Raw genomic sequence first — 27,715 nt, 5'->3', positions numbered from 1 at the left:
GAAAGAGCAGCTTTAGTTGAGTGATGAGGTTAGAAGCCAGATTTCAAAGCACTGAAAAAGAAGCAAAAGAGAGGATGTGGCGAAAATAAGCATAGAGAGCTCTTTCTAGAGCTTTGACTGAGATGAGCGAGAGAAATATAGGGTGATAGTTAATCATATTTATATAGTCTTTATTGTGTGCCAGGAACTTCATATAATTATTATGTGATTTGATCATCACAACAAACCTGGGAGTTAGGTGCTATTATTATTGTCCCTATTTAATCTATGGGGAGACTAAGGCAAATGGTGATTAAATGACTTGTTTATGGTCACACAGCTAATAAATGTGGAAGGCAGGATTAGAATTCAGGTCTTCCTGATTCCAAGTCCAACCCTCTATCCATTGGACCACCTAGCTGCCTAATGTGATAAGAAGTTAGTTTAGTGAAGATTTTTTAAGGATTAAGGAGAATTGGTTACGTATGCAAGCAATGGAAAAGGGACTGGTAGAAAGGGAAATATTGATGATTAGAGAAGGAAAGGGAGAGACTGAAAGGGAAAATTTCTGGAGGAGACAAAAGAGAATAGGACCTAGGGTACTTGTAGGAGGGTTGGCCTCAGAAAAAAGGGCAACCTCCTCATCAGAGATTGGAAGTAAAGCAGGAGAGAGCAGGAAAGGTTGTCAAAAGTCTTTGCAACGAAGCAGAGGGAACTCCTAGAAAATGACCTCTATTTTCTCAGTAAAGTATGAGGTGAAACTAGGAGGAGAGTGAAGTTTTGGAAGTTTGAAGGGAGGAGAAATGGTTTGGAACAGCCTCTGTAGGGAGTGGGACAGAAAAATCAGATGCTGCAGCGAGGTCCTGCTTGAGGTCATATAACATACATTTGTAATAATTCAGGTATCTCAGTTGTATGACTTCCCCTAGCTTGGTTCAGTGGCATGTGAGTAGGAGTCAGTCAAATGGGGGCGAGCAAACCATGCTTGGCACTTGTTTTGAACTGAACCTGACTTGGGCCTGACTATTCCATGGAAACAAAATGATATACTCTCAAGTCATTCAACAAAATATTTATTAAGAAGGATATTCAACAGATTTAAGCACTGAGTGGAGAGAGGGTCTCCTGCCTCTGAGTTGCCCATTGTGGTCTACCAGCCAAACCTCAGAATGCATCCTAAGATCCTTGTGGCTGTTCTGTATTCAGGTGACCAGGAAGTAATTTCAATAGCCATTAGCGCCCCAAGCCATGTCACATTTAGTTACAGTCAGCTTGTGGGTTCCTGGCTTGTGTATTTTTTCCTTAGACTGTATTAAAACTGTCCTGGAGACATTTTATCCAGGATGCTTTTAATGCCTTTAAGGGAAAACTAACTTAACTTGCATGGGAATGAGTTGGGGTGAGAGGTGGGGGTGGGGGTGGATTTAGGATATTGTTCCTTCAACATCAATGTACAAGTAGTAATATGTCAAGGGATCCAGGGATTCAAGAGTAAAGAACAGAGTGGAGAATTCAGTGTCATCTCCAAGCCACAGTGAAGCTTCCAGAAAAACTGTCCAAGTTTGGTTTTATGAATTCAGATGTAGCATAGGGGTATAATACAAATTCCTACTACATGCTAGTACAAAACTCCTTTTTTTCCATGTAACTTTTTCTGTGTGACATATGTGAATTCAGACTAGTGGGAGAAGTTTTTTTTATCATCATCATCACAGTAAAACCAGTGTATATTAGTATCAAAGGGATGCAAATCTGTTTGACCCAGCAATACCACTATTAGGTCTATTTCCCAAGGTGATCAAGAAAAAGGAAAAGAACCTATATGTTCTAAATTATTTATAGCAGCATATGTAGTGGCGAAGAACAGAAAATTCAGGGGATGCCTGTGAATTGGGGAATGGCTAAATAAGTTGTGGAATATGATTGTGATGAAGTAGTACTATGCTGTAAGAAATGATGAACTGATTGATTTTAGAAAAACATGGGAAGATTTGAATAAAATAATGAAGAGAAAAATTAGCAGAACCAAGAAGATGCTGTATACAGTAACAGCAACATTGTTCAAAGAACAGCTGTGAACGACTGTTATTTTCAGTATTATAAATACTCAGAAAGTATTTTATTATATATATATATATACACACACACACAGTATTATAAATACTTACAAAGGACCTATGAAGGAAGGATGCTATCCACCTCCAGAAAAAGAACCAATAAATAGAAGGATGTATAGTATGGTTTTACATAGATACATGTCTATGTCCAATGGTGGGGTGGCGAAAGAGTGAGAATAAACCGCACAGCAGAGAGCAAAAGAAAACTCACAAGGGAGCACAGAATAGTCAAGTAGCTTTGAAAACGATGTGTAGTATTTGCTATATAGTTGGTTTTTTTTAAGTAAACTGAAATGGAGATTCGTGGTTTCAGGTTGAATCCTTTTTTTGTGTTGTGCTGTGTACATGGAAATTTCTTTTGAAAATTTGGTCTTTTTGCATTTAAGTTCAAAATGAATATTTTCAATGGATGCAAAGGATACCATCAGCTCTGTTATCAGTGTTAATGAAGTTAGGCAGTGCCACAAATAGATCATCCCACAAGCATTTATATTTCATTTTAGAATATAGGAGATGAACATCTTGGCAGAAGATTGACTTTCCTATGTTTTGCAGAGGCCAACTTGGCTGACACAAGGTGCAATGGTGGGAAGTGTAGACAGGAAGCATTCTGGGGAGCAGAGGCAAGGAATCACACTCAGGGTGAAAAATATTTCATAGGAAATCTATAACCCAGGCTCCTAAGAACTGGTCATGTCTGCGTGTGGTGCTGAAGCACCAAAAGAATTTCATGAATAGTGAATAACCTTAGAGAAACCTAAGGAGAGGAGGAGAGCCTGCTCTGATCCTGGCTATGGTAATTTTTAGTTTCAAGGGCTCTCAGGGCAAAGGAATGTCTGCAAAAAGAACTCCAAACTTTTACAGGTCTTTACAGAGCAAAGAAGCTGGCCTTGCTAATCTTGTGTGATATAAATTTGCACACAAAAATTTCCTGGCATGAAAACCTATCTCCATACTTGCCAATAATTTACATAGCCTCCGGACTGACAATAATGGAATTAGAAACCCCGTCAGCTACAGAGAAAATGCCACACAGATGGCCGGGGAGCCATGTCAGGTGTCTGGCCTCTGACCGGGGATAATTTTAGAAGCTTGAGCAGACGGAATCCTTCCCTATGCCATTTTTTCTAATGATGCAGCATTTCAATATTAGTCCCAAGTAGGAACAGGAGCTGCTTTAGTGCATGTGATTTCTTATGGTGGTCCCATAATGAGACATAATGGAGTGCTCTCGTCTTCAGAACAGTATAAAACTTGTCCTTCCTATTAGTTGCACAGTGAATTATTTCCAGACTAATGTTTATTCATTAGTATTTTTCTGCCTACCTAGTGATTAAAAGAAATATCTGAAACCTGGGAAACATTACAGGAATGGACACTGCTTTCCCAGGTTTCTTGGTCTTTATCTGATAATGGGTTATAGACCAATTTAATGCAATTGAGGACGCTGAGACTCAGGTTAAGTGATTTGACTAAAGTCACAAAACTAGCAAATGTCAGAAGTAGGATTTTAACCCAGGTTTTCTTGAGCCAAAGTCTGCCACCGGTCCAGGCCAAGCCTAGCCCAAGTCTAGAAGCTCTCAGGGAACCCAGTACCTATTACCTAGTTCCCATCAATTGGATACAGATTCCCCCAATCTCCACTCTCAACAGAGAGGTAATCCAGAGTCTTGATTCACTACCAAGTGAGATAACATTTGTAAAGTGCCCAGGACACAGTAAGAGTTATAAAAAGCTTCTTGTTGTTATACTCTGCCCAGTAGTTGTTGGTAGCGTACATCACTCTTCACACACTTGAACGTGCAGAGAATCATTAAGTACAGTCTGTTTGGTAAGATGGCGGAACACTGGGCCTTGCCATCCTGCCTGCTTACTGCCTGCCCCACCGATGTGCCGTCTGGGTCCTTGGGAATTGCCGTCTGACCTGCTACTGAGCCATCCCCTGTGTATCGTTGCCCCTACTCTGAAGGTTGAACCATTTGAAGGTGACAATTAGGACTGTCTTGCTTTTCCATTCTCAGAACCTAACACAGTAAGTGGAACTTAATATAATGTTTTCCACTACATTTTGCTGTCATACCCCTCACACGTTCTGATCTAACTCTAGCCTCACTCCATCATTTCTTTTTAAAAAACGTTTTTATTGATGACTTTGGTTTTCATTCCCATGCCTCCACCTCAGCTTGAACCCTCCCTTATAACAAAGTAAAACAATAAAACAAAAATAGTGACTATGTCTGACAACGTATACGACATTCTTTATTGGCTCCCACCTCTCTGCCTTGAAGGGAGTGTTACGTCTTTTCTCTGGGACTTTAATTGGTTTTTATAGTTACTCAGAACTTAGTGATCTTTTCCTTTATGTTGTTGTGAACATTTTGTGTTTTGTTCTCTTGGTTCCGTGTATTTTGATTTGCATCAGTTCGTACAAATCTTCCAATGTTTCTCATATTCATTATTTTTAGTGAGTAAAAATATTTCATCAATTCACATATCTTAGTTTTTCAACCATTCCCTGACCAGTTTTGCCCATTCTTTGTTTGTAGTTCCTTGCTCTAACAAATATTACTGGTGTGGATATTTTATTGTGTATCAGACCATTGTTTCTATCTTTGAAATAATTTGAAATTGATATCCAGAATGGCTGGCTCATTCTACACTTCTACCAACCCTGCATCAGTGTATTTACTGTTCCTGTATTTTCCCTATAACCAAATGATATTACTGTTTGGCATATATCCCATGGAAATTAAAGACAGACAGAATCCATATGTACAAAAATATTGGTAATGAGACTTTTGCAGTAGAAAAGACTTAGAAACAAATTAGGTGGTTATAATTTGACCAATGGCTGAATAAATCACAATATATGATTGTAGTGGAATGCTATTGCAGCATAAGTGATGATGAATACAACAGATTCAGAGAAACATGGGAACACTTCATGAATTAATGCAAAATAAAATGAGAACACGTTTCATGATTACTTCATGAAAAACTTTAGAATTTTCAAAAGCCTGATGATGAAACTTGTGCCCTACTTCTTGGAAGAGAGAGAATGGACTACGGGTAAAAAAAATGAGATTTGCATTTTCAGACACGGTCAATGTGTTGATTTGTTTTATAGGACTATACATATTTGTTATAAGGGATAGTATCCTATAGCAGGGGGCTTAGGGGGTTATAACAGATATGAAAAAAGAACACCAATAGACACACTAGGGACGGGGAAAGAATTCTCATCAAAATAAGGGCATGTAGTTAATAAATAGCCCCAACTCCTACTCCCACTGATGAGTGAAATTCCCAGAATGTGGCCACTGTATCTCTCTCAGGATCCTAGGGTTAACCTTGAAGCAATGGGGATAGGGTACATTCTAACGATGGTATGCTTCCTGCCAAGATTTTCAGTTAATCTCAATTAATCAGCCAGATAATTAGCATTTAGGAAGGGATATCTAATAAAGTGGTAGTGTAATGATAGTTGTTACAAAACATTGCCCCAATTCCATGATATACTCTCTTATGAGTGTGTAGAACATCCAGGAGAAAGTGAACTCAAGTTTACAAAGGACATGTGATAAAGGGCTGATTCATCACTGGAGTATCCATTTTTGAAAGTCTTCAAGGTGATCTCATTAAGTACGGTGTAGTTTTCCTCTGGGGCAACTAGGTAGTGCAGTGTATAGAGTGACAGAGCTGGTCAGGAGACTCCTATTCCTGAGTTCAAATCTGTCTTCAGACACTTGATAGTTGTGTGACCCTGGGCAAGTCACTTCACTTTGTCTTAGTGCCTCAATTGTAAAATGAACTAGAGAAGGAAATGGCAAACCATTCCAGTATCTTTGCCAAGAAAACCCCAAATGGGACCATGAAGAGTCAGACAGGACTGAACAACAAACAGAACAAAGATTTCAGTGCTGGGCTTTTTATGAAACCAAAAATCTACCTTTCCAGTGTATACTTGGCACCTAATGCATATATACCTTGTCATTTTAACTTTATTTATTTTCATTGCAGAAAAGCTTTTTCAATTTTGCGGCATTGAAATTGTTCATTTAATCTTTTCTTTTTTGTTATCTCTGTCCCATGTATTGATTCCCCTATCCATAGTTATTAAAGATAAGAACTCTTTTATACTTTTTATGATAAAATTACTTTTTGTACTTAGACTATGTATCCATTTGAAGTTTGTAGAATATGGTATAATATGATGTTCTCAACCCAATTTCTGATTTCTACCAGATGGTTTTCCAGGTTTCCTCCAAGTTTTTGTCCAATAGGGAATCCTTACCCCCAGAAGTTGGTATTCTTAGGTTGTTGAACACAGTGCTATTGTGTTAGTTTATTTCTGGGTTCTGTTTATCTAATTTGTTCCAATGATCATTTTTTTGTGTATTTTATAATTGGTACCAAATAGTAATGATGGCAATAACTTTGTGGCATAGTTTGAAATTTGGTATCCTGCCAGACTACTTTCACTCCTACTTTTAAAAATGGTTTCCCTTGAGAGTTTTAGACTTTTGTTCCTTCAGATGAATTCTATCATTATTTTGTTTATTTCTGACAAGTGTCTCTTAGGTGATTTGACTGGTGTAGCACTGTCTGGACCTTAAGTTAGGTAAAAATATCAATTTTAATGTCATGAACCAATCATGAACATAAATGTTCCCAATTATTAAATTCTCCTTTTAGTTAAAAAAGTATTTTGCTGTTGTAATTATAGAAATCAAATGTGCGCTGTTAGATTAATTCCCAGGATTTTTTTCACTTCATAGTTATTTTGAATAGAATTTCTGTTGCATTTTTTTATAATACTGCATAGAAATGCTGAAGGTTTTGTAGTTTTATTTTGTATTATGTCACATTAAACATCTCAATTAGTTTCTATGGAGATTTCTAAGTAAATCTTTATGTCACTTGCCTGACAGAGTAGATAGAGTGATGGGTTTGAAGTCAGGAAGATATGAGTTTAATTTCCAACTGAGACACTACTTATATGACCTTGGGCAACTCACTTTGCCTTAAATCTCTGATCTTCTGTCTCATATGTAAAATGAAGAGACTGGACTTGATAACTTCAAAGGTCCTTTCCAGCTATGATCTATGACCTACATACAAATAGGGATAATTTTTGTTTTATTTTTGCCCATGATTGTACATTGTATTTTGTTCTCTTGTCTTACTGCAATGGCTAAAATGTCTAAAATGGTGTCAGGTAATCTTGGGGAAAGGGACATTCTTGATTTATCCCTGCTCGAAGTAAGGATGATTCTAGTGTCCCTCCACTGCAAACAATGACAGTTCTTGGCTTTAAATATGTGTTTTAAAAAAATAGTATTTCCCCCAGTTACACGTTGAGACAATTTTTACCATTCCTTTTTACAAGATTTTGAGCTCCAAATTTTTCTCCCTCTCGAGCTCTCTCCCCCTCTTCCTAAAATGGTAGGCAATTTGATATAGGTTATACATGTGGTATCATGTAAAACATGTTTCCACATTAGTCACGGTTGTAAAAGAAGAAATAGATCAAAAGGAAAAAGAAACCCATGAAAAAGAATAAAGTAAATGAAAAAAGTATGTTTCAATCTGCATTTAGAATCCATCGTTCCTTATCTGGATATGGATAGCATTTTCCTTTGTGAGTCTTTTGTACTGGTCTTGGATCACTGTGTTGCTGAGAAGAGCTGAGTTATTTGTAGTTAGTCGAGCATCACACAATGTTGCTGATACTGTGTATGTTTTCCTGGTTCTGCTCATTTCACTTTGCATTGGTTCATATAAGTTTTTCCAGGTGTTTCTGAAATCTGCTTCCTCATCATTTCTTATAGAACAAGAGTATTCTATCACATTTATATACCATTGCTTGTTCAGTCATTCTCCAACTGATAAGCATCCCCTCAGTTTCCGATATTTTGCCATCATGAAAAGGGCTGCTATAAATATTTTTGTACAAATAGGTTCTTTCCCCCTTTCTCATGATCTCTTTGGGATACAGATCTAGTAATGGTATTATTGTATCAAAGGGTATGAACAGTTTGGTGCCTTTTGGGCATAGTTCCAAATTGCTCTATAGAATGGTTGGATCACTTCACAACTCAACCAATAGTGCATTGGTATCCCAATTTTTGTACATCCTCTCAAACATTTATCATTTTCCTTTTTTTGTCATATTAGCCAATCTTACAGGTGTGAGGTAGTACCTCAGAGTTGTTTTAATTTGCACTTGTCTCATCAAAACTGATTTAGGGCACTTCTTCATACGACTATGGATAACTTTGATTTCTTCATCTGAAAACTGCCCATTCATATCCTTTGACTATCAATTGAGGAATGGCTTGTGTTCTAATATATTTGACTCAGTTCTCTATATATTTAAGAAATGGGGACTTTGTCAGAGACATTTGCTGTAAAGATTGTTTCCTATCTTTCTGCTTTCCTTCTAATCTTGTTTGCATTGGTTTTGTTTGTGCAGAAGCCTTTTACTTTAATATAATCAAAATTATCTATTTTGCATTTTGTAATACTCTCTATCTCTTGTTTGATATGAACCTGTAACTCACTTAACTTCTCCTTTAAGAATTTGGATGCTATACCACTTGGTACATATATGTTTAGTATTGACATTATCTCTATGGTACCTTTTAGCTCCTTTTACATGTAGTTTCCTTCCTTATCTCTTTTAATTAGGTCTAGTTTTGCTTTTGCTTTATCTGAGATCAGGATTGTTATCCCTGCTTTTTTTACTTCAGCTGAAGCACAATAGATTCTGCTCCAGCCCCTTACCTTTACTCTTTCGGTGTCTCTTTGCTTCACGTTTTTTTTCTTATAAACAACATATTGAAGGATTTTTGGTTTTTGATCTACTCTACCTACTACTGTTTTATGAGAGAGTTCATTCCATTCACATTCACAGTTATGATTACTAACTGTATATTTCCCTCCGCCCTATTTTTCCTACTGTTTGTTCTCTCTCCTTTCACCCTTTCCCTCCCCCACCGTGTTTTGTTTCTGTCTACCACCTCCCCCAGTCTGCCCTCTCTTCTGTCAGTGCCCCCTTTACTTAATCTTCCCCCCTCCTACTTTCCTATTGGGTAAGATAGATTCCTGTGTTCAACTGATTGTGATAATAGAGCCAATACTGATGCGAGTAAGGTTCAAGTGATGCCCACCGCCTGCCCTCCCAGCTTTCCCTCCACTGGGACAGCTTTTTTGCACCTCTTCAAGTGAAATAACTTACCTCCCTCTACCTGTCCCTTTCTTCTTCACCCAGGGTATTCCTCTTTCTCATCCCTCAATTGTTTTTTTTTTTAAATATCATTCTCTCAAATTCACCTTGTACCCATACCCTCTGTCTATGTATATTCCTTCTAGCTACTATTCTTGGGCTAATTGGTACAACTTTTAAGGGTTAAAAGTGTCATCTTCCCATGTAGGGATGCATACAGTTCAGTTCAATTGAATCTCTTATACCCCCCCCCCCTTTTCCCTTTTTAGGCTTCTCTTGGGTCTTGATATTGGAGATCAAGGTTTTTGTTCAGTTTTAGTCCTCTCCATATGAAAGTTTGAAATGCTTCTATTTCATTGAATGACCATTTTCTCCCTTGAATTATTATATTTAATTTCACTAGGTAGAATCGTGATTCTTGGTTGTGGTCCCAGCTTCTTTGCCTTCTAGAGAATCGTGTTCCATGAGCTCTAATCCTTTAATGTTGCCGCTGTTAAGGCCTGTGTAATCCTGATTTTATCTCCTCAACATCTGAATTGTTTCTTTCCGGACACTTGCAGTATTTTTTCCCTGTCCTGATAGTTCTGTAATTTGGCCATAATATTCCTTGGGTTTCTTATTTTGGGATCCCTTTCCTGAGGTGGATTCTTTCAATGCCTATTTTGCCCTCTGATTCCAGGATATCAGGGCAATTTTCTTTGATAATTTCTTGAAGGATGCTGTCCAGAGCCTCCTTTTGATTATGGCTTTCAGGTAGTCCAATGATTCTGACATGGTTTCTCCTGGATCTTCCAGATCAATTGTTTTTCCCATGGGGCATTTTACGTTTTCTTCTATTTTTATATTCTTTTGCATTTGTTTGATTGATTATTGATGTCTTGTAGAGTTATACGTTTCCACTTGCCCAGTTCTAACTTTTAAGGAGTTGTTTTGCTCAATTAGCTTTTTTACTTACTTTTCCATTTGACCAATTCTACTTTTAAAGCACTTGTTTTCTTTTTCCCAAGCTGCGGATTCTTTCTTCATAATTCTCTTACATCACTTTCATTTCTTTTACCTCTCTTACATGATGTTTAAGCTCCTTTCTGAACTCTTCCATGAGTTCTTTCTGGGCTTGAGACCACTTCCCATTTTTCTTTAGGGTTTTGCCCTTAGGTGCTTTGACATGTTGTCCCCTTCTGAGTTTGTGTTTTGGTCTTCCCTGCCACCATAATAACTTTCTATGGTCAGGTTCTTTTTTTTTTTTTTTGTTATTTTTTGCTCAACTTATTTGGCCTTTTTCCTTTTAAATTTGAGCCCTGCTTCTGGGGTGCAAGGGGCACTGCTTCATACTTCTTGGGCCAGGGGCTGTTTACCTGGTGCTGCAATGATGTTGGGAGGAGGCCCTGAAGGACCCTCATGTCTGGTGCTGTACTGAGGAGGTGGTGTAGGGAGTGGTTGGCATTCCTGGAGGCCGTAGGAGTTTAGCAGCTTATCTGGGGGTGCTGGGCCGGGTCTTAGTGCTGGTGTCTGGTGTGCACCGAGCCCTGCATTTCCATGGAGCTACACTGAACCATATGGTGGTCTGGCTGCTCAAGGCTGCCTGTTTGCCCAGGGCTGTGCTGGAGCATGAGGCAGCTGTTGGGGCTGGAGAACTCTGCCAGTTCTCCTGGATATTCTGAGGCACACATGGGGCCTGGTGTTGACATTTGTCTGCTCCACTGCATGGGGGCTCAGGGTCTTCTACTGGTTTGTTGAGGTGGGGCTTGCTGCTGACTTTCTGGGATGCCTCCTGTTCTAGACTGCACCCCCTGTTACCTTTCCTGCCAATCTTCCAAAATTCTTGGGCTAAAAGATCGTTTCACCCTGTCTTGTTGCTGGTTCTGCTATGCCAGGATTTATTCAAGGAGCTATTTTATGGTTGGTTGGAGGTGAATATGGGATAGTTATGGCAATTTACTGCTTTACTCCAACATCTTCACTCCTGTAAACGCTGTCTCCCAAATATGTACTTTTGATCATATTAAAGAAAGGCTAATTGACTGTTTTTAGGGTGTTTAGTAAATGAGGGTTGTATTTTACCAAAGTTTGTTTCGACCTCTATTAAAATAATCATGTAGTTTCTGTTGTATCTGGTGTTTTTTATGATTAATTGTGCTAATTACTTTCAAAATTTTAGACCACCTTTGCATCCCTGTTATGTTTCCCATTTGGTCACACTGAAATGTCTTCAGGATATATTTTTCCCTTCCCCCAGTTTTCTCCTGACATAAGAGTTGGGAAACATAAGGAGCTCTGTGGAACTTCTTAGAGAAAGAGGTGGGGGTGCTGTTGGGGGTGGGGTTGAGGCCTTCTTCCTTTTTTCCTGCCTCTATTTGAGTTGGGTCCTATGCATGACCTTGCCTACATCCCTGTTCTGAATAGATCCGTCTCATAAATCAAATTGTCTTGAAAAGATTATTAAATGAACTTAAGCCTCAGGTTTGAAAAGTGTGTCTTTCAAGTAATATGACCACACATTACTTAGTTATACATCTGGCGACCTTTTGTCTTAGTGCTGTTTTAAGCTATTAAATCTTACAAAAACTTTAAGGCTTTTGGGGTATCCTTTATATAATCTCCTTGCACTCACTTTTTAAGTAGAAGTAGAAAAGATAGGTGTGTGGTTTGGTAGGACCATTAATCATAAAGGAATAGTGAGATCCATGCACTTTTTAAAGAACTCGGGGCAGCTAGGTGGTGCAGGGAATAGAGTACTGGCCCTGGAGTCAGGAGGATCTGAGTTCAAATTCAGTCCCTTGAGCAAGTCACTTAACCCCAATTGCCTTGCCTTCCCCCTTCTGAAAAAAAAACCAAACTCAAAAGTATCTGCTGATTTTCTCTACTTTATCAGATGAGTAGATATAATGGTGGTTATGTATGTTTTGTTTTTTTCCCCTAGGGGTTTAGAAGATTGAACTTTTTCCTGTCTCTCTGGCTTTTTAACTTTTCCTTGAGTTAGGTTTTCTGTCTTTTTTTAAATTATGTTTATTGTTCTATGTCTTAGTATCACCAAAGGTAAAAATTTCTGGGGAATTCCCACACATTTGTGTTTTGGTTTCAGTCTGGACTTCCTGATATCACTAGGGGAAAAATGGATGACATGGCAGGATTCAGAGCTTGTCTGGTCCAGTATCTTGCCTGGGTTTATTTTGCTGTCTCTGAGAGGCCTGAGCACTCTCCTCCTGCCCATTAGCTGTGCTAGTTTACCCAGGAAGGGTTGGACGTGTGATGAGGCTTCCTGAGTAGGGACCGGGCTGGAAGTCACTGAAGCAGGCATCTTCACTCCCTGGGTAACCTTGAGCCTGGCGTTTTATTTCTCTGTCTCTGTTTCCGTGTTAGTGAGATGGAGATAAAATCCATCCCTTGTAGACAGGCTCCTTGGAAGGGAAGAATCTAGAAATGATTCTAAAAGGCACTCTATTCTAAATTCCGCATGATGATGCTGATGAGTGTGTTTTCCCTGCAACATGGCCCCGGTAGGGAGGAAGAATCTTCCTTCTCATCAATGCTTTGTCTTCATTTGGGAAAGCTCCATCACTGAGCTGTAACATACATTAATGGGCTTGACCGAAGGCTGCAATCCAAATCTCTCAACCCTTTTCTGCCCACGTATTCTTTGAATTTCTATCCATTTCACATCAGCTATTCTTTTGACACTAGGGCCTGGGGATAAATACCTCACCCACATGATTTTTCTTTTCAAGCCGCAGCAAAAATAAACCCAAAGGTACTGGACCAGAGAAGCTCTGAATCTTGCCTTATCATCCCTTCATTTTTTTCTGGTCTTTTAGTGGAAGGAATATTCAAGGGCCATGAATCCATTCAGTGCCCATGGGGTGCCATGGAGGTAAAATAAATGGGGGTGTCCTTGTTTTCTAGGTTGCAGCTATTTACTATTTTGTTGTGGGTGATGTTCTTGAGAAATCCAAGCAGCTTCTCCTTCATTCAGCAGCTGAGAGCTCACATCCCATCCATACAGTGTCCTTCAATGCCCGAGGTGAAGACACCATCAATTTCTTAAAGGAACTGAGCACTTCAACCAGGGGAAGGTAGGGGGAAAATGTCTATCTGAGCAAAAGAGAAATGGCTGGTGGTGAGAGAATGCCTGGGATTTCTGACAGTATATATTTCCTGAGTAGCAGCATGGTGTAGTAGACAGAGGACTGGTTTTATAGTCAAGAATTCATTTGGATTGGGGTGGGGAGGTGGCACAGTGAATAGAGCACCATCCCTGGAGTCAGGAGGACCTGAGTTCAAATCTGACCTCAGATACTCAATACTTGTTAGCCCTGTGACCTCGGGCAAGTCACAGTCACTTAACCCCAATTGCCCTGCCTTCCCCCTTCCAAAAAAGAAAAAAAAAATTCACTTGGATCAAAAAAAAAATTGTGAATCCCCTACTATGTGCTTAACACTGTACTATATAGTAGGTATACAAAAAAAAAATAGACAACAAATAGCTGTGTAACCCTATGTTTCACTGGGCTAGGCCTGTGGTCAGTTAAATGCCCAGGTTCCCAGGTTCACAGTATTCTGCCTTTGGAAGTGAACTTATGAAATACACTAATGGCCAAACTCCTAGTTAGAGACAAAAACTGTCTAGCAGTGAGTTAGAGGGTTGGGAGTCCAAGCCGTGGGTGAGGAAAGGTCCTACATGGCTTCCTGAGCTCTCCCTTGCCCTCATGTGATGAAAAAGTGATGCAAAGAAACACAGGGGAGAGGGGCAGCGGCTGGAGTTTTCTCTTAATGAGAAATAAGATGGTGTTGATCAGATGCCGTGTTTAACAGAATAAAAGTTGCACTGAGAAAAGGGTTCCAATTACACCCAACTGAAGAACATCAGGGGAAAGATGTCTGGGTTGTTTGTTTGTTTTTGGTTTAGTGATTTTTTTTTTTTTTGCTGTTTGCTGTTTGTTTCAGTGTTCCAACTACTTGAATGAGTACTCTAAAACTGATGTGTCTGTGTGTGAGTGTGTGTGATGCTTGTGAAGATTGTAAGTGTCCACATGGGTTTGCTTAGAGGTGGCTCACAGAAAAGCCTGAATAGATATCTCTAGTCTCCTCTGTTTGCTCTTCTTTAGGAGAGAATGTGATTCTCTCCAGCCGGGGGAGTGGGAGATTGGTGCCTGAGGCTGACCACTCTGATCTCCTCCAAGAAAGAATACTAGGCCAGAATTATATCTTATCTGCCCCGTTTCACCCTCCCACCCCTCTGCCTCTCGAAATATTGTTAGCATAGGAGAAATAATTCTGAGATTAAAACTGAACCCCTGATCACTATCCTTTAATGGGGAAAGAGAGCCCCAAACTCCATGCACATCCAAGACTTGGTTCCCTTCCAGCCAAATGCCAGTTCCACAAGACCCTGTGTAGGAAAGAACAAATAAACCCCTTTAAACACCGTTCTAGTCCTGTGAAGAGAACATGCTCGTTGACATTGGGTTTCATGGTAAGCGCACTTCTGTTTTTCTAGATTTCATGCATTTGCTGCAAGAGTCGAACCTGTGGGAATTCGTGATCCTTCCTCAGGGGACAGAAACATTTCTTTCTCTTCAAATTTAAGGAAGCTGAAAGGAAGAGTAGCTCCAGGTACTTAGAACCCAAAGCTGCTTTATGTCACTAAGAGCTCTAGATGAAAATGACTCCCTCTTAATTACTTTATTGCTATTCTAATTTAACTAAAATAATTAATTTAATTAATTACAAAAATAACTCACATACAGTTAAGATATTAAAAAGAAATACAGTGTGGCCTAGTGGTCATTCTGATGCATACTAGCTTTATGATCATGTGTGGGGACAACCTCTTAGTGCCCTAGGAAGTCATGCCAATGCTATAAATTACAGGTGAATTGCTGGTCTGTATCCATACAGGAAATTTCTACACTAGAAGTTCTCTATGCTGATGAAGTCACAGGACATAAGGCACATAAAATGTTTATGAATGGCAGCTAGATGATGCAGCAGAGAGGGCGCTGGGCCTGTAGTCATGAAGACCTGAGTTCAAATATGACCTCAGCCACTTACGAGCTGTGTGATCCTGGGCAAGTCCCTTAACTTCTCTTTGCCTCAATTTCCTCAGCTGTAAAATGGGGATAATAACAGCACCAAACTTGTCTTGATGAAATAAGATAATATTTGTCAAGTGCTTACCCCAGTGTCTGCCAATGTAGTGATACGTACTTCTTTCCTTACAACCACGGCAAGCAGCATAAATATTATTGCTGCTTAAACAGGCGAAGAAGCTTATGCTCAGAGAGATTGTGACTTTTCCGAAGTCATAGAGTAGTATGAGGTCCAGGGTTCCAGCCCACGTCATTTTTGATGGTAAGGCCAAAGCACAAAGCGTTCCCCTGCTGCCTGTGGTAACTTTTTACCTTTGAGAAGAGACCAGACATATCTTCCTAGCCAGGGACTACGTAACTCCTGTGTGGCATAAAGAATCAGCACTGACTAATATGAAACAGCGATCATGCATTTGTCAGCTTCAGCCTGGACACTAGCCTGTCGTCAGGGCAAGCAACCTGCTACATAAAACATTCCAAGGGGACTGCGGTTTAGTGGGGTGAGTCCTAGGTCTTGTTCTGAAGCTATTGATGGCTCATATTCCTGGGACCTATTAACAATAACAGTAATAATCATGATGACGATATGCAGCTTTCCTTGCAGCATTGACGTATGACATCCCTGATAGAATATGATTGGTGGCACTCAGAGACCTCACCATTACCTTTGTCACAGACATTATTTCTCTCATATGAGTGTGAGTATCAAGGTGGAACTCAGCATTCCTTACAGACAATAGTGACCTACCCTCTTTTTTGTTGTTGTTTTTTGGAGGGGGGATGGCAAGGCAGTTGGGGTTAAGTGACTTGCCCAAGGTCACACAGCTAGTAAGTGTGTTGTGTCTGAGGTCAAATTTGAACTCAGGTCTTCCTGACTTCAGGGCTGGTGCTCTATTCGCTGCACTACCTAGCTGCCCTCGTAGCCTACCTTCTTATTTCAAGGAGGCTGTAAGCCAGGGAATAGGTGTGTTGCACATGGAAGCACAATAAATGAAACAAAATGTATTGACATGAGAGAAGAAACAATATGGTAAAGTCATTCGTTAAAGCACCAGGTTAGGGTAGGAATCATTTACTCATAAAAACTGCATACCACCAAAGGCGAAGATCATAGGGCTGTGAACTGGAAAGGACCTCAAAGGTCATTAGGTAACAGATTCTTAATCTGAGGTCTCGACATTTTTAAAACATTTTTATAAGTATATTTTAATATATCTGATTTTCCTTCTTATCCTGTGTAGTTTATTTTACACTTTTTAAAACAATATTCTGAGAAGGGTACATAGAGCTCACCAGCCTGCCAAAGGGTGTCCGTGACACAAAAAAGGATAAGAATCCTTGAATTTGTACAACGCTGTCATTTTACTGAATAGAGGACAGAGCATCAGAAAGCAGCAGTGACTTGGCCATGGTAGACAAGTTATATATAGCATGGCAGACACAGAATGAAATAAAGCATTCAGGAAGAGGGAAAACGGTTAGAACTCTCTGAGCCCTTAGTAAAGTTAGAAATTTTAGCCACTTCCCTCTCCCCAGAATAAACTGTTATAAAGGTCCCTTTATTTTCTTAAGTCCTAGCCACTGCACAATTCAGTGGGCTCTCTAAGAATAGATTTAACTGTGAATAAATTGCCATACAAATTCATTTTTCAATGGTTTTTCTTTTAAAAGTTGCTTTTGTATTCCTTTCCTTTCTTCCTTCTTTTCTTCCTTCCTTCCTTCCTTTCTTTTTCACTCATTAAAAAAAATTTTTTTGAGTTCCAAATTCTCTCTTTCCCTCTGGTCTATTTCCTGGCCATTGAGAAAGCAAGCAATATGTTAACCAATTATACATGTGAAGTTATACAAAACATATTTCCTTATTAGTTATGTTTGAATGGTATTTCTAAAGGGATAGAAGTTCTTTAGGAATTGGAACTTTTCCTTAAAGGAGTCAGATAGCCCAGTGATGTTAAAAGCAACAAGGCCTTTATTGTGGGTGGAGGTTAGAAATTGAACTAAAGCTGCATAAGGAATGAGGGTATAGGACAGCCTCAAGGCTGCATGTGGCCCTCTAGGCCCTCAGCTATGGACCTTTGAATGGTAAGCATCATAGAACAAATCCTTTTATTAAGGGGATTTTATTAAGGGAATTATCAAGGGGATTGTTCTGTGAAGTTTGGATTCAGTGAAAGGGCCACACTTGAGAACCTAGAGGGCCACGTGTGGCCTTGAGGCCACAGGTCCCTATCCTTGGCCACAGGTGAAAGGCATTCAGGATAAATGCTAAATCCAGATCTTAGAAACCAGAGAGAGGGAAACCGCCACACCAGGGTTGCAGTCACTGGAGGGCCTCTTAATCAATGGAGGGGTAATTGATTGTAAGACTTAAGGGTGTGATGAATTTCAAGCCAAAGCAGGAGGAAGGGGTGGAGGGGAGTTGGATAGTGGCGTATGATCTTGAGAGAGCAGGGAGAGGGGTAGGACTCACTCAAATGATTGTTTTCTTGCCTCTGATATCACAGAGAGGTGCCAATTTTGTGTGTTTATATGTACGTATATATTGTGGTGCGACTTCCTAAGGAGGAGTCTGGACAGAAGCATCCCTATCCTAGATTGAGCCTTATGGCACTCAAAGAGACTCCTCAGATCAGAGATTTTTTTTTTTTGGAGTACCACATAGGAAGCAAAAGTGATTGGGGATGTGGACCCCTTTAAGAAACACTTGTATTAGTCCTGCAACGGAGATGAACCATTAATCTGGAGGAGGGTAGCTGACCGAAAAAGGCCAGCCGCAGATACAAGAACATTGTGTTCTCTTTGGTGGATTCAGATTCCTGATGTCACAAGGCAGAGATAACAGAGACTAAGAGCTCAGGAAAACAAGCCAAGTCAGACTTGGACGAGGAGATGTTAAAAGAATATCTGCTGGGAAAGGAAGGTAGCGCTCATTGGGGGAGTAGGTGTTAGGGAAATGAGGATATGTTAATTTAACCAACAGTTCAATCAACAAATATTCTTAGTGCTTCTAGACTAGGAGATGGACATACAAACATGAATAAGAAACACAGTCCCTGTTCTCAGGGAGATTACAATCTAGTAAGGAGATAATATATGTGGGCAAACCACAAATTAGAAAATTAGTATGTGCATACCAGAGGCCAAAATAGCTTGAAAATTTCAAGGAGGACCCAATCCCTTGGGGTGGGGGACAATCTAAGGAAGCTTCATGGAAGCAGGGTCATCTTCCTGGATTAGCAGCCAAACTGGGGTAAACTTTTTACAGCTATGAATAGACCTTGAGATAGCTTGTGTAGGCAGAGTCGGACTAAGTCATTTATACACGTGGACAAAGTCTAACACCAAAGGTAGCCCTTGTTGGAGCTTCTGAATATGGAAAAGTCAGTGGTTGCCTATAGTCTACCCTTGGGAACTGGTTTTTCAATATGCAAAGACAGAAGATTAAGAGATAAAGTTAGGTTAAGAGAAGATTAATTAATTAGGATTTTATGCTTCTAACTTCCAGAAGGGTCTGATGTAGCTTCAAACTAAATACAAAATTTAGGGCAATTAGGGATAAAAAAAAAAAAAAGAGGGGAGGTAAATACAGCTCTCACCTTGGGGTTCTGTGAACTTTTTAAAAATATATTTTGATAACTATTTCAATATAATTGGTTTCTTTTATAATCTTATTGATTTTATTTTATGCATTTAAAAACAGTTTTCTGAGAAGGCTTCACCAGATGCCAATGAGACCCTAAAAATGTTAACAATCTCTCGTCTAAATGAAACAGACAGAATGGCTGTTACCAGGTACATGAGATGGTCTAATTATTCCAGGTGGGCACTGAATTTAGCTCTAAATTTCCTGGAAGGGTTGGTAACAAAAAAACCCCTATAGTCACATAATTTATATTTTATGACCATAAACATATGTGGTATAAACAAAGAAAAAACTACACTAAATAAATTTTGCTGACACTTAAAAGCTTTATGACCACGGACAAAGCCCTTAAAAAACAAAAAAACACTTTTTTCCTATCTAATAAGCATTCATTTCCTTCCCTTCCCATCTCTACATCTTTTCTTCAAAGAGAAGAAAAATGAAATAACAAATATTCATAGACAAGTAGAATAAATTCCCTCATTCTTTGTCTTGTGTCCATCACCTTTGTCAGGAAGTGGGGAACATGTGTCATCATGTGTTTGGAGTTGTAATTGGTCCTTATATGGAGCAGAATTCTTAAAGCCTTTCAAAGTTCTTTGAACAATGTTCTTATATACATTGTATTTCTGGTTCTACTTACTTCTTACTACATTAATTCAGTCTTCCCAGGTTTCTCTGAAACCATCCTTTCAATCCTTTCTTATAGCACAATAGCCTGTTAAATCCACATACTATAATTTGTTCAGTTATTCCACAATTGATGAACTTCCCCCTTAGTTACCAGGTCTTTGCTACTAGTAAAAGAATTTCTGTAAGTGTTTTTGTATATATACGTCCTTTTTCTCTTTCTTTTTGCCAGGCTTTTTCCTTAGCCTTTCTAAAGTCTGTTTCTTCATCTGCAAAGTGGGGATAATAATGTCTGTCATGCTTACAGGGTGGTTGTTAGGCTGAAATGAGATACGGGTAAGGAATTTTGCAAATTATAAAACATTATAAATTATAAACATTATAAAAATTATAAAATATATATGTAATATATATATAACCCTCAGTAAAAATTAAAAAATTCAAATATACAAACTTGAACTAAAAACTCAGCATGTACACAAAACCATAAACTTCAAATATTACAGCTTCTTTGAGAAAATATGCATGTTCTCCCACTCTAATAAGAAAGGGGAAAAATTCTGTTTAAAAACAAGCAGTTTCTGAGAAAGATCTAAGGATTCAAGTGGCCTGAAAGCTTAGGATGTCAGGAGGGTGCTTGAGCAGCTGAAAAAGCTAACTCAGTTAGCTTTAGGCAACATTCTGAGGGGCAGGAATAGGGAGGGGCAGCAGCACAGCCCTCTGCCCTTGTCTGAATCCATCTGCAGCCTCATGTTGGGTTTTGAATTGCTCCCAGTTTAAGAAGGACATTGACAAGCTGAAGTCCAGAGGAAGGCAACCAGAGTGGGGAAGGACCTTGAGTCCATGTCATATCAGTTACTCAGAAACATTTATTAGACACCAACTATATGCCAGGCAAGGCATCTAGGTGGTGCAGTGGATAGAGCACCAGACCCGAACTCAGGAAGACTCATCTTTCTCAGTTCAAATTTGACCCCAGACTTTTATCAGCTGTGTGACCCTGGGCAAGTCACTTAACCCGGTTTACTTAGTTCTCTCATCTGTAAAATGGGCTGGAGAAGGAAATGGCAAACCACTCCAGTATCTTTGCCAAGAAAGTGCCAGATGGGGCCATAAAGAGTCAGACATGACTGAAACGACCAAACAACAATATATGCCAAGCACTGGGCTAACTAAGCATTGGGATAACAAATATAGAAAGAAAGGTAACTTCTGCCCTCAAGAAACCTGCAGTCTAATGGGGGAAAGAAAACACAAATGGAGCTTAAAGGAGAGGAATGGGAGTGGGGGGGGCGGCGGGGTTGGAGAAGTCCAGAGGATTCCAGCCTGAAGGTAACTTGGAGAAGAGAAGATTCAGAACGGACATGAAATTTTTTTTAAGTATTTGAAGGGCTACCATGTGAGGCAGGGATTAGACTTGTTTTGTTTGGTGCCAGAAGGTAGAACCAGAAGCAATGAATGGAAGTTGCAAAGCGGGAAATTTAGACTTGAAGTTAGGAAAAATTTCCTTAATGGTTTTGTTGTTATTCAGTCAACTCTCTGTGACCCCATTTTGGGGTTTTCTTGGCAAAGGTACTAGGGTGTTTTACCATTTCCTTCTCCAGGACATTTTTACTTACGAGGAAACTGAGGAAAACAGGGTTAAGTGGCTTGCCCAGGGTCACCCAGCTAATCATTAAGCCCAGATTTGAACTCAGGTAAAAGAGCCTTTGTGATTCCAAGACCAGTGTTCTATCCTCTGTGCCACCTAGCTGCCCCTCCTAATGCTTATCCTATGGCTAAACAGAAGAAGAATGGGCTACCTTTAGGGGTTTCCCTTTTTTGGAAGTCTTCAAGCAGAAGTTATAAAACTACAGTTTGGGTATCTTATAGTGGGAACTCCTTTCATAGGTATGTTAGACTTGATGAGTGCCAAGGTCCTTTAGCTCAAATGCTGGGATTCCATGATTCTGTGATTTTTGTTCTCTTTTCTGAATGCTTTTCCAGATTTTAGTTGTTAACAGAACTGCAGTCAGTGTTATATGGATGATAATAGCAATGACTCATATTTACATTTTACTTTAATATGTAAATTGTTTTCCTGTCAGAAATCCTATGGGGCAGGTTGTGGTTATTTTTCCACCCTCATTTTACAGATGAGGAAACTCACCTTTCAGATTCCCCCAGTCCCAGAAAGGAATGGAGTATCTATGGGTTTGGGAGAGAGATATATGGTTCTAAATATTTTGATGCACCAACAGAACCTGTGTAAGTAAGGTGAATTTTAGTGTAAGTAAGGTGAATTTTGGGGTGTGTAAAGTGACTTTTTGTTATTATTTCTTAGAGTTCAGTTTCCCAGGATTCATAGTCATGACAATCTCTTGTTCCCAGGTATTAGATATGAGTTCCCATGGTTGTTACAAAACATCTCCACCACACTTGGGCAGCATTATAGATTGATAAATAATATAAACATCCACTGTAGGTGCACAGTGAGATAGATGTCATGACGAGGTGATGTCAACTTGTGAGGCTACTGCTGGCATTATGCCTTCTTTGTCTGTTGTCTCTATAAAGAAGGTGGACATTGGTCAGTGAATGAGGAACCTTAGGGATGAATGCACAAATGCTGTCTGTCCCTCACCTGGGCCCCATTGAGGCCTGCAGGGATTTAGGGGGATGCACAAGCAGTGCCTTTTTCAATTGACCCCATCGGGATGTAGGGGTAGTTGCCTCCCTGTTCTTGCAGGCCTCTTTAGGAATCAGGGGATGCTGTAGGACTGTGTCCTCCCATTATCAGCAATCCTCTTCTGACAAACTAGACTAGAATGAAATCAGATTATGAACCTCTTCTTAGGGTCTTTCCTGTCTGAGCAGATTAAGAGTGCGCCTGTGCTAGCAGCCCTCCTGTGGGCTTTGTTTATTTGTCTTACAACCTGTAAGACATAATGGGAGCCAAGGAATAGGAACAGATGGGTCTGAAATCAATGACAGTAATAATCAAGTAGAATTTCCAGATGAATATCATGGCCAGTACCTAAATGGCTGTGAGATTACTAATGTAGTGATCAGGCCACTGATTATTAGAGTTGCATAAAGAACTGAGTATTCGTCCGTTGTTTTACTCAGTGAAAACCAAGGTTTGAAGCAAGTTACCTGGGTTCCCACATTTGAGTATGTGGAATTGTCCACACTGTCTGTCGCACTGCGGAATTTCTCGCTGGCGCAGAAGGATGGTGTCATCCTTTACTGCTATTCTCTGCTACTAGATAGATGGTGTCAATACTTTATTTAGAAAAGAGTTTTGAATTTTTAAAAACTATTAATTAGGAGCTCTCCAATTTGCCCCCAAGGTTCCGTGCCATATCGACAGGACGAGAAGACTTTCGTTTGAAAAAACTCTTTGGGTTGGATGGAAAGCTGCCCTCCTTGTCCTTAAAAGATGCTCAGCCCTCTGGAAGGCCTAATCTCAAGAAAAATGGAGCCCAGCGCAATGGACTGGCCATGACCCCCACCGCAGCCCCGTCTGACCCTGGGCGGGAGTGGGCACCCTGAGAGCCCTGGTCCCCAGCGCTGCCTCTGGGGAAGCCTCGCGGATCGTCTGAGGAAGCTGCCATTGGGTTCGCAGGGAGAGAGGCAGCACCGCGCTTGGAAGCCGAGGCACAGGACCGGATTCGAACCAGGAACCGCCATGACCCATTTCAACCAGGGTGTCCAACACCGACTCTCAGCGGCGGTCAAGAGCCAGACCATCTCCAGACATAACCATCACGTAGAGGAAGATCCCCGCAACTGGATCGACGAAGTTACAAGCTTCAATGTTGGGACGGACTTCCAGCGGGGCTTAAAGAATGGCTTAATCCTCTGCGAACTTATCAACAAGCTATGGCCGGGCTCAGTGAAGGTAGTCAATGTATCTTTGTTAAATTGGCCTCGGTTAGAGAACATTAGCAACTTTATTCAAGCCATTCAAGCGTATGGTATGAAGCCCTATGACATCTTTGAAGCAAATGATCTTTTTGAGAATAAAAACGTGACCCGAGTTCGGTCTACACTGGTAGCTTTAGCAGGTCTGGCTAAAAAAAAGGATTCCATCCGACAAGGAATTGTAGCTTCAAACGCGCAGAAAAATTAGCGAGTAGTTTTAACGGAGATCGAACAGCTGAACAAAGTGTAATCCATATGCAGAAGGGAACCGACAGGTACCGCAGCCAGGTAGGAATGACCACCGCAGGGGCTCCTCCAGTGCAAACGGACAAGCTTTTGGACAGGACAACCGTTGGTCCGCAGAGAGATCATCACAAAAGAAGCAATCTGGTTGGAATGTTAACACAAGGTAGTGGAAGAGACATCAATGATCAGAAGCTAACATTGGGACCAAAGGACTTCACGATTTCGCCTCAGATGGGAACCAAAAGAGTTGCTTCCTAGGAAGGAATGAGCATCTATGCACTTGCGCAACAAGCATATGATGCTAAATATTTTGCTGCACCAATGGAATCTGTAATACCTAATGGAAGTCATGGAACAGGAACAAATGGGTCTGAAATCAGAGAGAGTGATTATCAGGCGGAATTTCCAGATGAATATCATGACCAGTACCAAGATGGCTATTCAAGAGATTACCAGTATTGTGACCTGGGTACTGGTGATTAGAGTGACGAAAAAGTTCAGGATTAGTCCATTGTTTTATTGAGTGAGAGCCAGGCTAGTCTTGTGCGATTTTTACTGTCTTCCTAAAACACTATAATGTGCATTGTACCCAAAACAAAATATTGCCCTATATACATTCCTTTTTCCTTTCTCTGTCTCTTCCCCAAATAGATGCCTTTTAGTTATACAGCACAACCAATAATTTTCATGTGAAGCAAAAAGGAATAAGGTAAAAGGGGGGTACTCGTGTCCGTTTTTTTTTTTAATTAAAGATCTTTCACTTAAAGATACTGATGTTTTATGAACCACATGAAACTTTTTTTTTTTAAGTTTAGTATCTGGTCTCTATATGGAAGACTGCAACTTTCAAGCTTATTGTTAAATGTGCTTTGCCAACTAAATCTAAGATGCAGCATTTTAGAGATTTAAATTTCATTGTTCCTACAGTGTTATTTGCTCATTTTAAAATAAAGTCATTATCAATGTGAGAAAAAAAAATGCAAGTGAATTCTGATGATCCTTACTTACGTTCTGGGGTTGTGATTCCACACTCAAACACGTATTATGATTAAAATCTTAGAGAGGTCTTCATTTCACTCAAATGAACTAAGCTGGTGGAAAGGGTTATAGTAAGACTGATCATTTAAATGGTGGTGAATAAAACCATATGGAGTGCTTTCTTATAGAGCAAGGGTGAACTTGATGTTGAGATGCTGTGTTGGCAAAAATCAGTCATCAGAAAAATAGAATGTCAGAACCGAAAGAAACCTTAGAAACCAATTAATTCAACCCTTTCATTTTACTGACAAGGAAACTGAGCTCCTTGGAGGGTAACCTATAGATCTGTCCTGAGATACTTTTTCTCTTTCTATTCTGTCTCTTTGTGACAATATCAGTTCCCAGGAATTTTATTTTAAGAAGACTCACAGATCTATGTATCTATCTATCTCTCCCAAGTTCCAGTCCTGTATTGCTACTGGCCATTTCAAAATGGATATTCTGTATATTAAAAAATTCAATATGTCCTAAAAAGAACTTGTTATCTTTCCCTAAATCTTCTCTTCCACTCACCTTCTGTATTTCTTTTGAGGGGACCAGCATGCTTCTAGTCTCTCAGGTCATAACATTGGTGCTATCTTTGAGTTTTCACTTTCTCTTAGTCCACATAGCCAATCAATTGCCAGATCTTGCCATTTTGACTTTCACAACAATTCTCACATTTGATCCCTTCTCACTACTCACTACTTTCTACTCTAGTTCATGCCCTCCTCACCTCTTTCCTGGAAAATGGCAATAATCTCGTAACTGTTCTCGACTCCAGTCTCTTCCCTTTCCAATCTATCATCCTCTCCGCTGTCAAAGTGATTTTTCCTTAACTTTGAGTCTGACCATATCATTCTCCTACTAAATAATATCCAGAGACTCCCTGTTGCTTCTAACCTCAAATATAAACTCCCCTCTTTGGCTTCAAAGTGAAACCGATTAATAAGCATCTAGCAAATGTCTACTGTGTGCTAGGCACTGGAGGTATGATGATTGTGTCTGATTCTCAAGAATCAACTGAGTATGGGACGGCTAGGCTAGGTGGCACAGTGAGTAGAGTGCCGGCACCAGAGTCAGAATCCGGCCTTAGACACTTAGCACACACACACACACACACACACACACACACACACACACAAAACCTAGCCGTGTGACCTTAGGCAAGTTACTTAACCCCAATTGCCCTCCAAGAAGCAAAAAACAAAGAAACAAACAAAAAAAAAAAACAAAAAAAAGAATCAACTGAGTATGGAAAGGTTCGTCATCTGAAGGTTTGCTGCTAGTTTAATTCATTGGCCATGAAGATCCATGACAAATATTTTTTTAAAGTGGACAAAATTTCAATGCATTTTTTGAGGACAAATCAAGGTCCCATGTTTGAGCTACAAATGACTCAGCAAAACGCAAAAACAAAAAAACCTCAACCAAAAACCAAGCCCCAAACTGAAGGAGTCTTTGAAATTAGATGCCACCCTAGCACAACTTGGAGACTTAAAACTAGATTTCTTGGTGTTGTATTTCAAGAAATAGGATGTCATGAAGGCTTGGATTATAGTCTGAAAACTCCAGGCTAGGCACAGCAAAGAATATTTAGGCTCACGTCTCAGATCAGGTGGTTCTTCCCATGGGTCTAATGCAAACAGCAAGCAAATAGTGAACAGTTCAGAAGCCTGCTTTCTCTGTCTCCGTTTGGAGGTAGTGGTATTTATTGATGGCAGTACACATCTGGAATCTAGGTATTTGTGGTTTGGGGGGAGCCCTGCTCAACATGGGTATCACATTGTCTAGAAATAAAAATAAGGAATGGATCAAAATATGAGCCATTTCAATTGAACAAAGAGCTATGCTTTGATAGAAAATGCATGAAGTCGTGAATCATATATCTATGCATAAGGCAGACCTAATTGCTAGGACTACATATCCAGAGGCATCACCATTAACCAACTGGCAGCTTCCTTAAGGACATGAATAGCACTAAGAGAAATGAATTAGCTTCTAAGTCTGCTTTTCTATTGGCAAACCTTTTAAGTGATGTCAAATGTCACCATCTCTGAAAGGAAAAAAAGGACTTATGCTTTCCTCTCACGTTGGCGGAGCCATCTGACTCAATTAACCCTCAACCAGTTGAGTAATTAAACATTAGCCAGTGAGCACTTCTGGTAAGTTGAGCTGACATGGTTGCTGAAAATAAATGCCATGTTATTATGGACCTTAAGAGTTCTGATGCACCTCTGATAACATTTTGAAAATGTAGTGTCTATTCTAGAGTGGATTGGATCCAAGTGGATCCAAGAAAGGCTTGGATCTGCAGAGGTTCCTAAAACTTAGCATTATTTTCCTCTCCTGAGGTAAGGAAATATCACATGGTTTGTCCTGGGAAGAGACTAAAGGAAAAGCCCCCCCCCCAAAAAAAAGGAAAGAGACTAAACTGAGTGGATGGAAGTGGTAAGGCTTACCTACCTCTAAAAGAGATATTATAAATATATTTCCTATTGAGTAAATAATGGCTACTCTTATAGTCCATACATCATAACTTCAGGTTTTGAACCTTTATCTTATTCAGCTTCTGAATCTTTTAAGCCCTGAGAGTGTTGTTTTGGGCAATATGTGAGTTGACATAAGAGGACTCATACCAAGAATGGTATCGATGTGGTGGGAAATAAGAAGATGGTGCAAAGGACAATGATTAGGTTGAGTATCAGGATAAGAGGCAGCTAGATGGTTCTATAGGAAGGAAGAAAATAAAGAAGGAAGAGAGAAAGGAAGGAAGGGAAGGAGGGAGGAAGGAAAAAAGGAAGGAAGGAAAAGAGAAAGGAAGGAAGGAAAGGAGGGAGGAAGGAAAAAAGGAAGGAAGGAA

General features: G+C 39.9%; 1 protein-coding gene and 1 pseudogene across 1 annotated transcript in view; both read left to right on the top strand.

Moving 5' to 3' along the window:
- VWA3B (von Willebrand factor A domain containing 3B) overlaps nucleotides 1-27,715 on the top strand; it is a 210,539-nt gene that overhangs the window by 27,216 nt on the left and 155,608 nt on the right. The window contains exons 6-7 of the mRNA XM_069073058.1: nucleotides 13,225-13,394; nucleotides 14,819-14,934. Of these exons, the coding sequence (XP_068929159.1) occupies nucleotides 13,225-13,394; nucleotides 14,819-14,934 (286 nt within the window). The remainder of the gene's footprint in view (nucleotides 1-13,224; nucleotides 13,395-14,818; nucleotides 14,935-27,715) is intronic.
- On the top strand, nucleotides 23,354-24,318 carry LOC138149777 (calponin-3 pseudogene; annotated as a pseudogene).

Source organism: Petaurus breviceps, unplaced genomic scaffold, assembly GCF_028583685.1.
Source record: "Petaurus breviceps papuanus isolate PSGF00001 unplaced genomic scaffold, PetGlider_PUasm1.0 90849, whole genome shotgun sequence".
Taxonomy (NCBI): domain Eukaryota; kingdom Metazoa; phylum Chordata; class Mammalia; order Diprotodontia; family Petauridae; genus Petaurus; species Petaurus breviceps.
The sequence above is the reverse complement of the archived record's forward strand: the minus strand, read 5'-3'. Positions and strand labels throughout refer to the sequence as shown.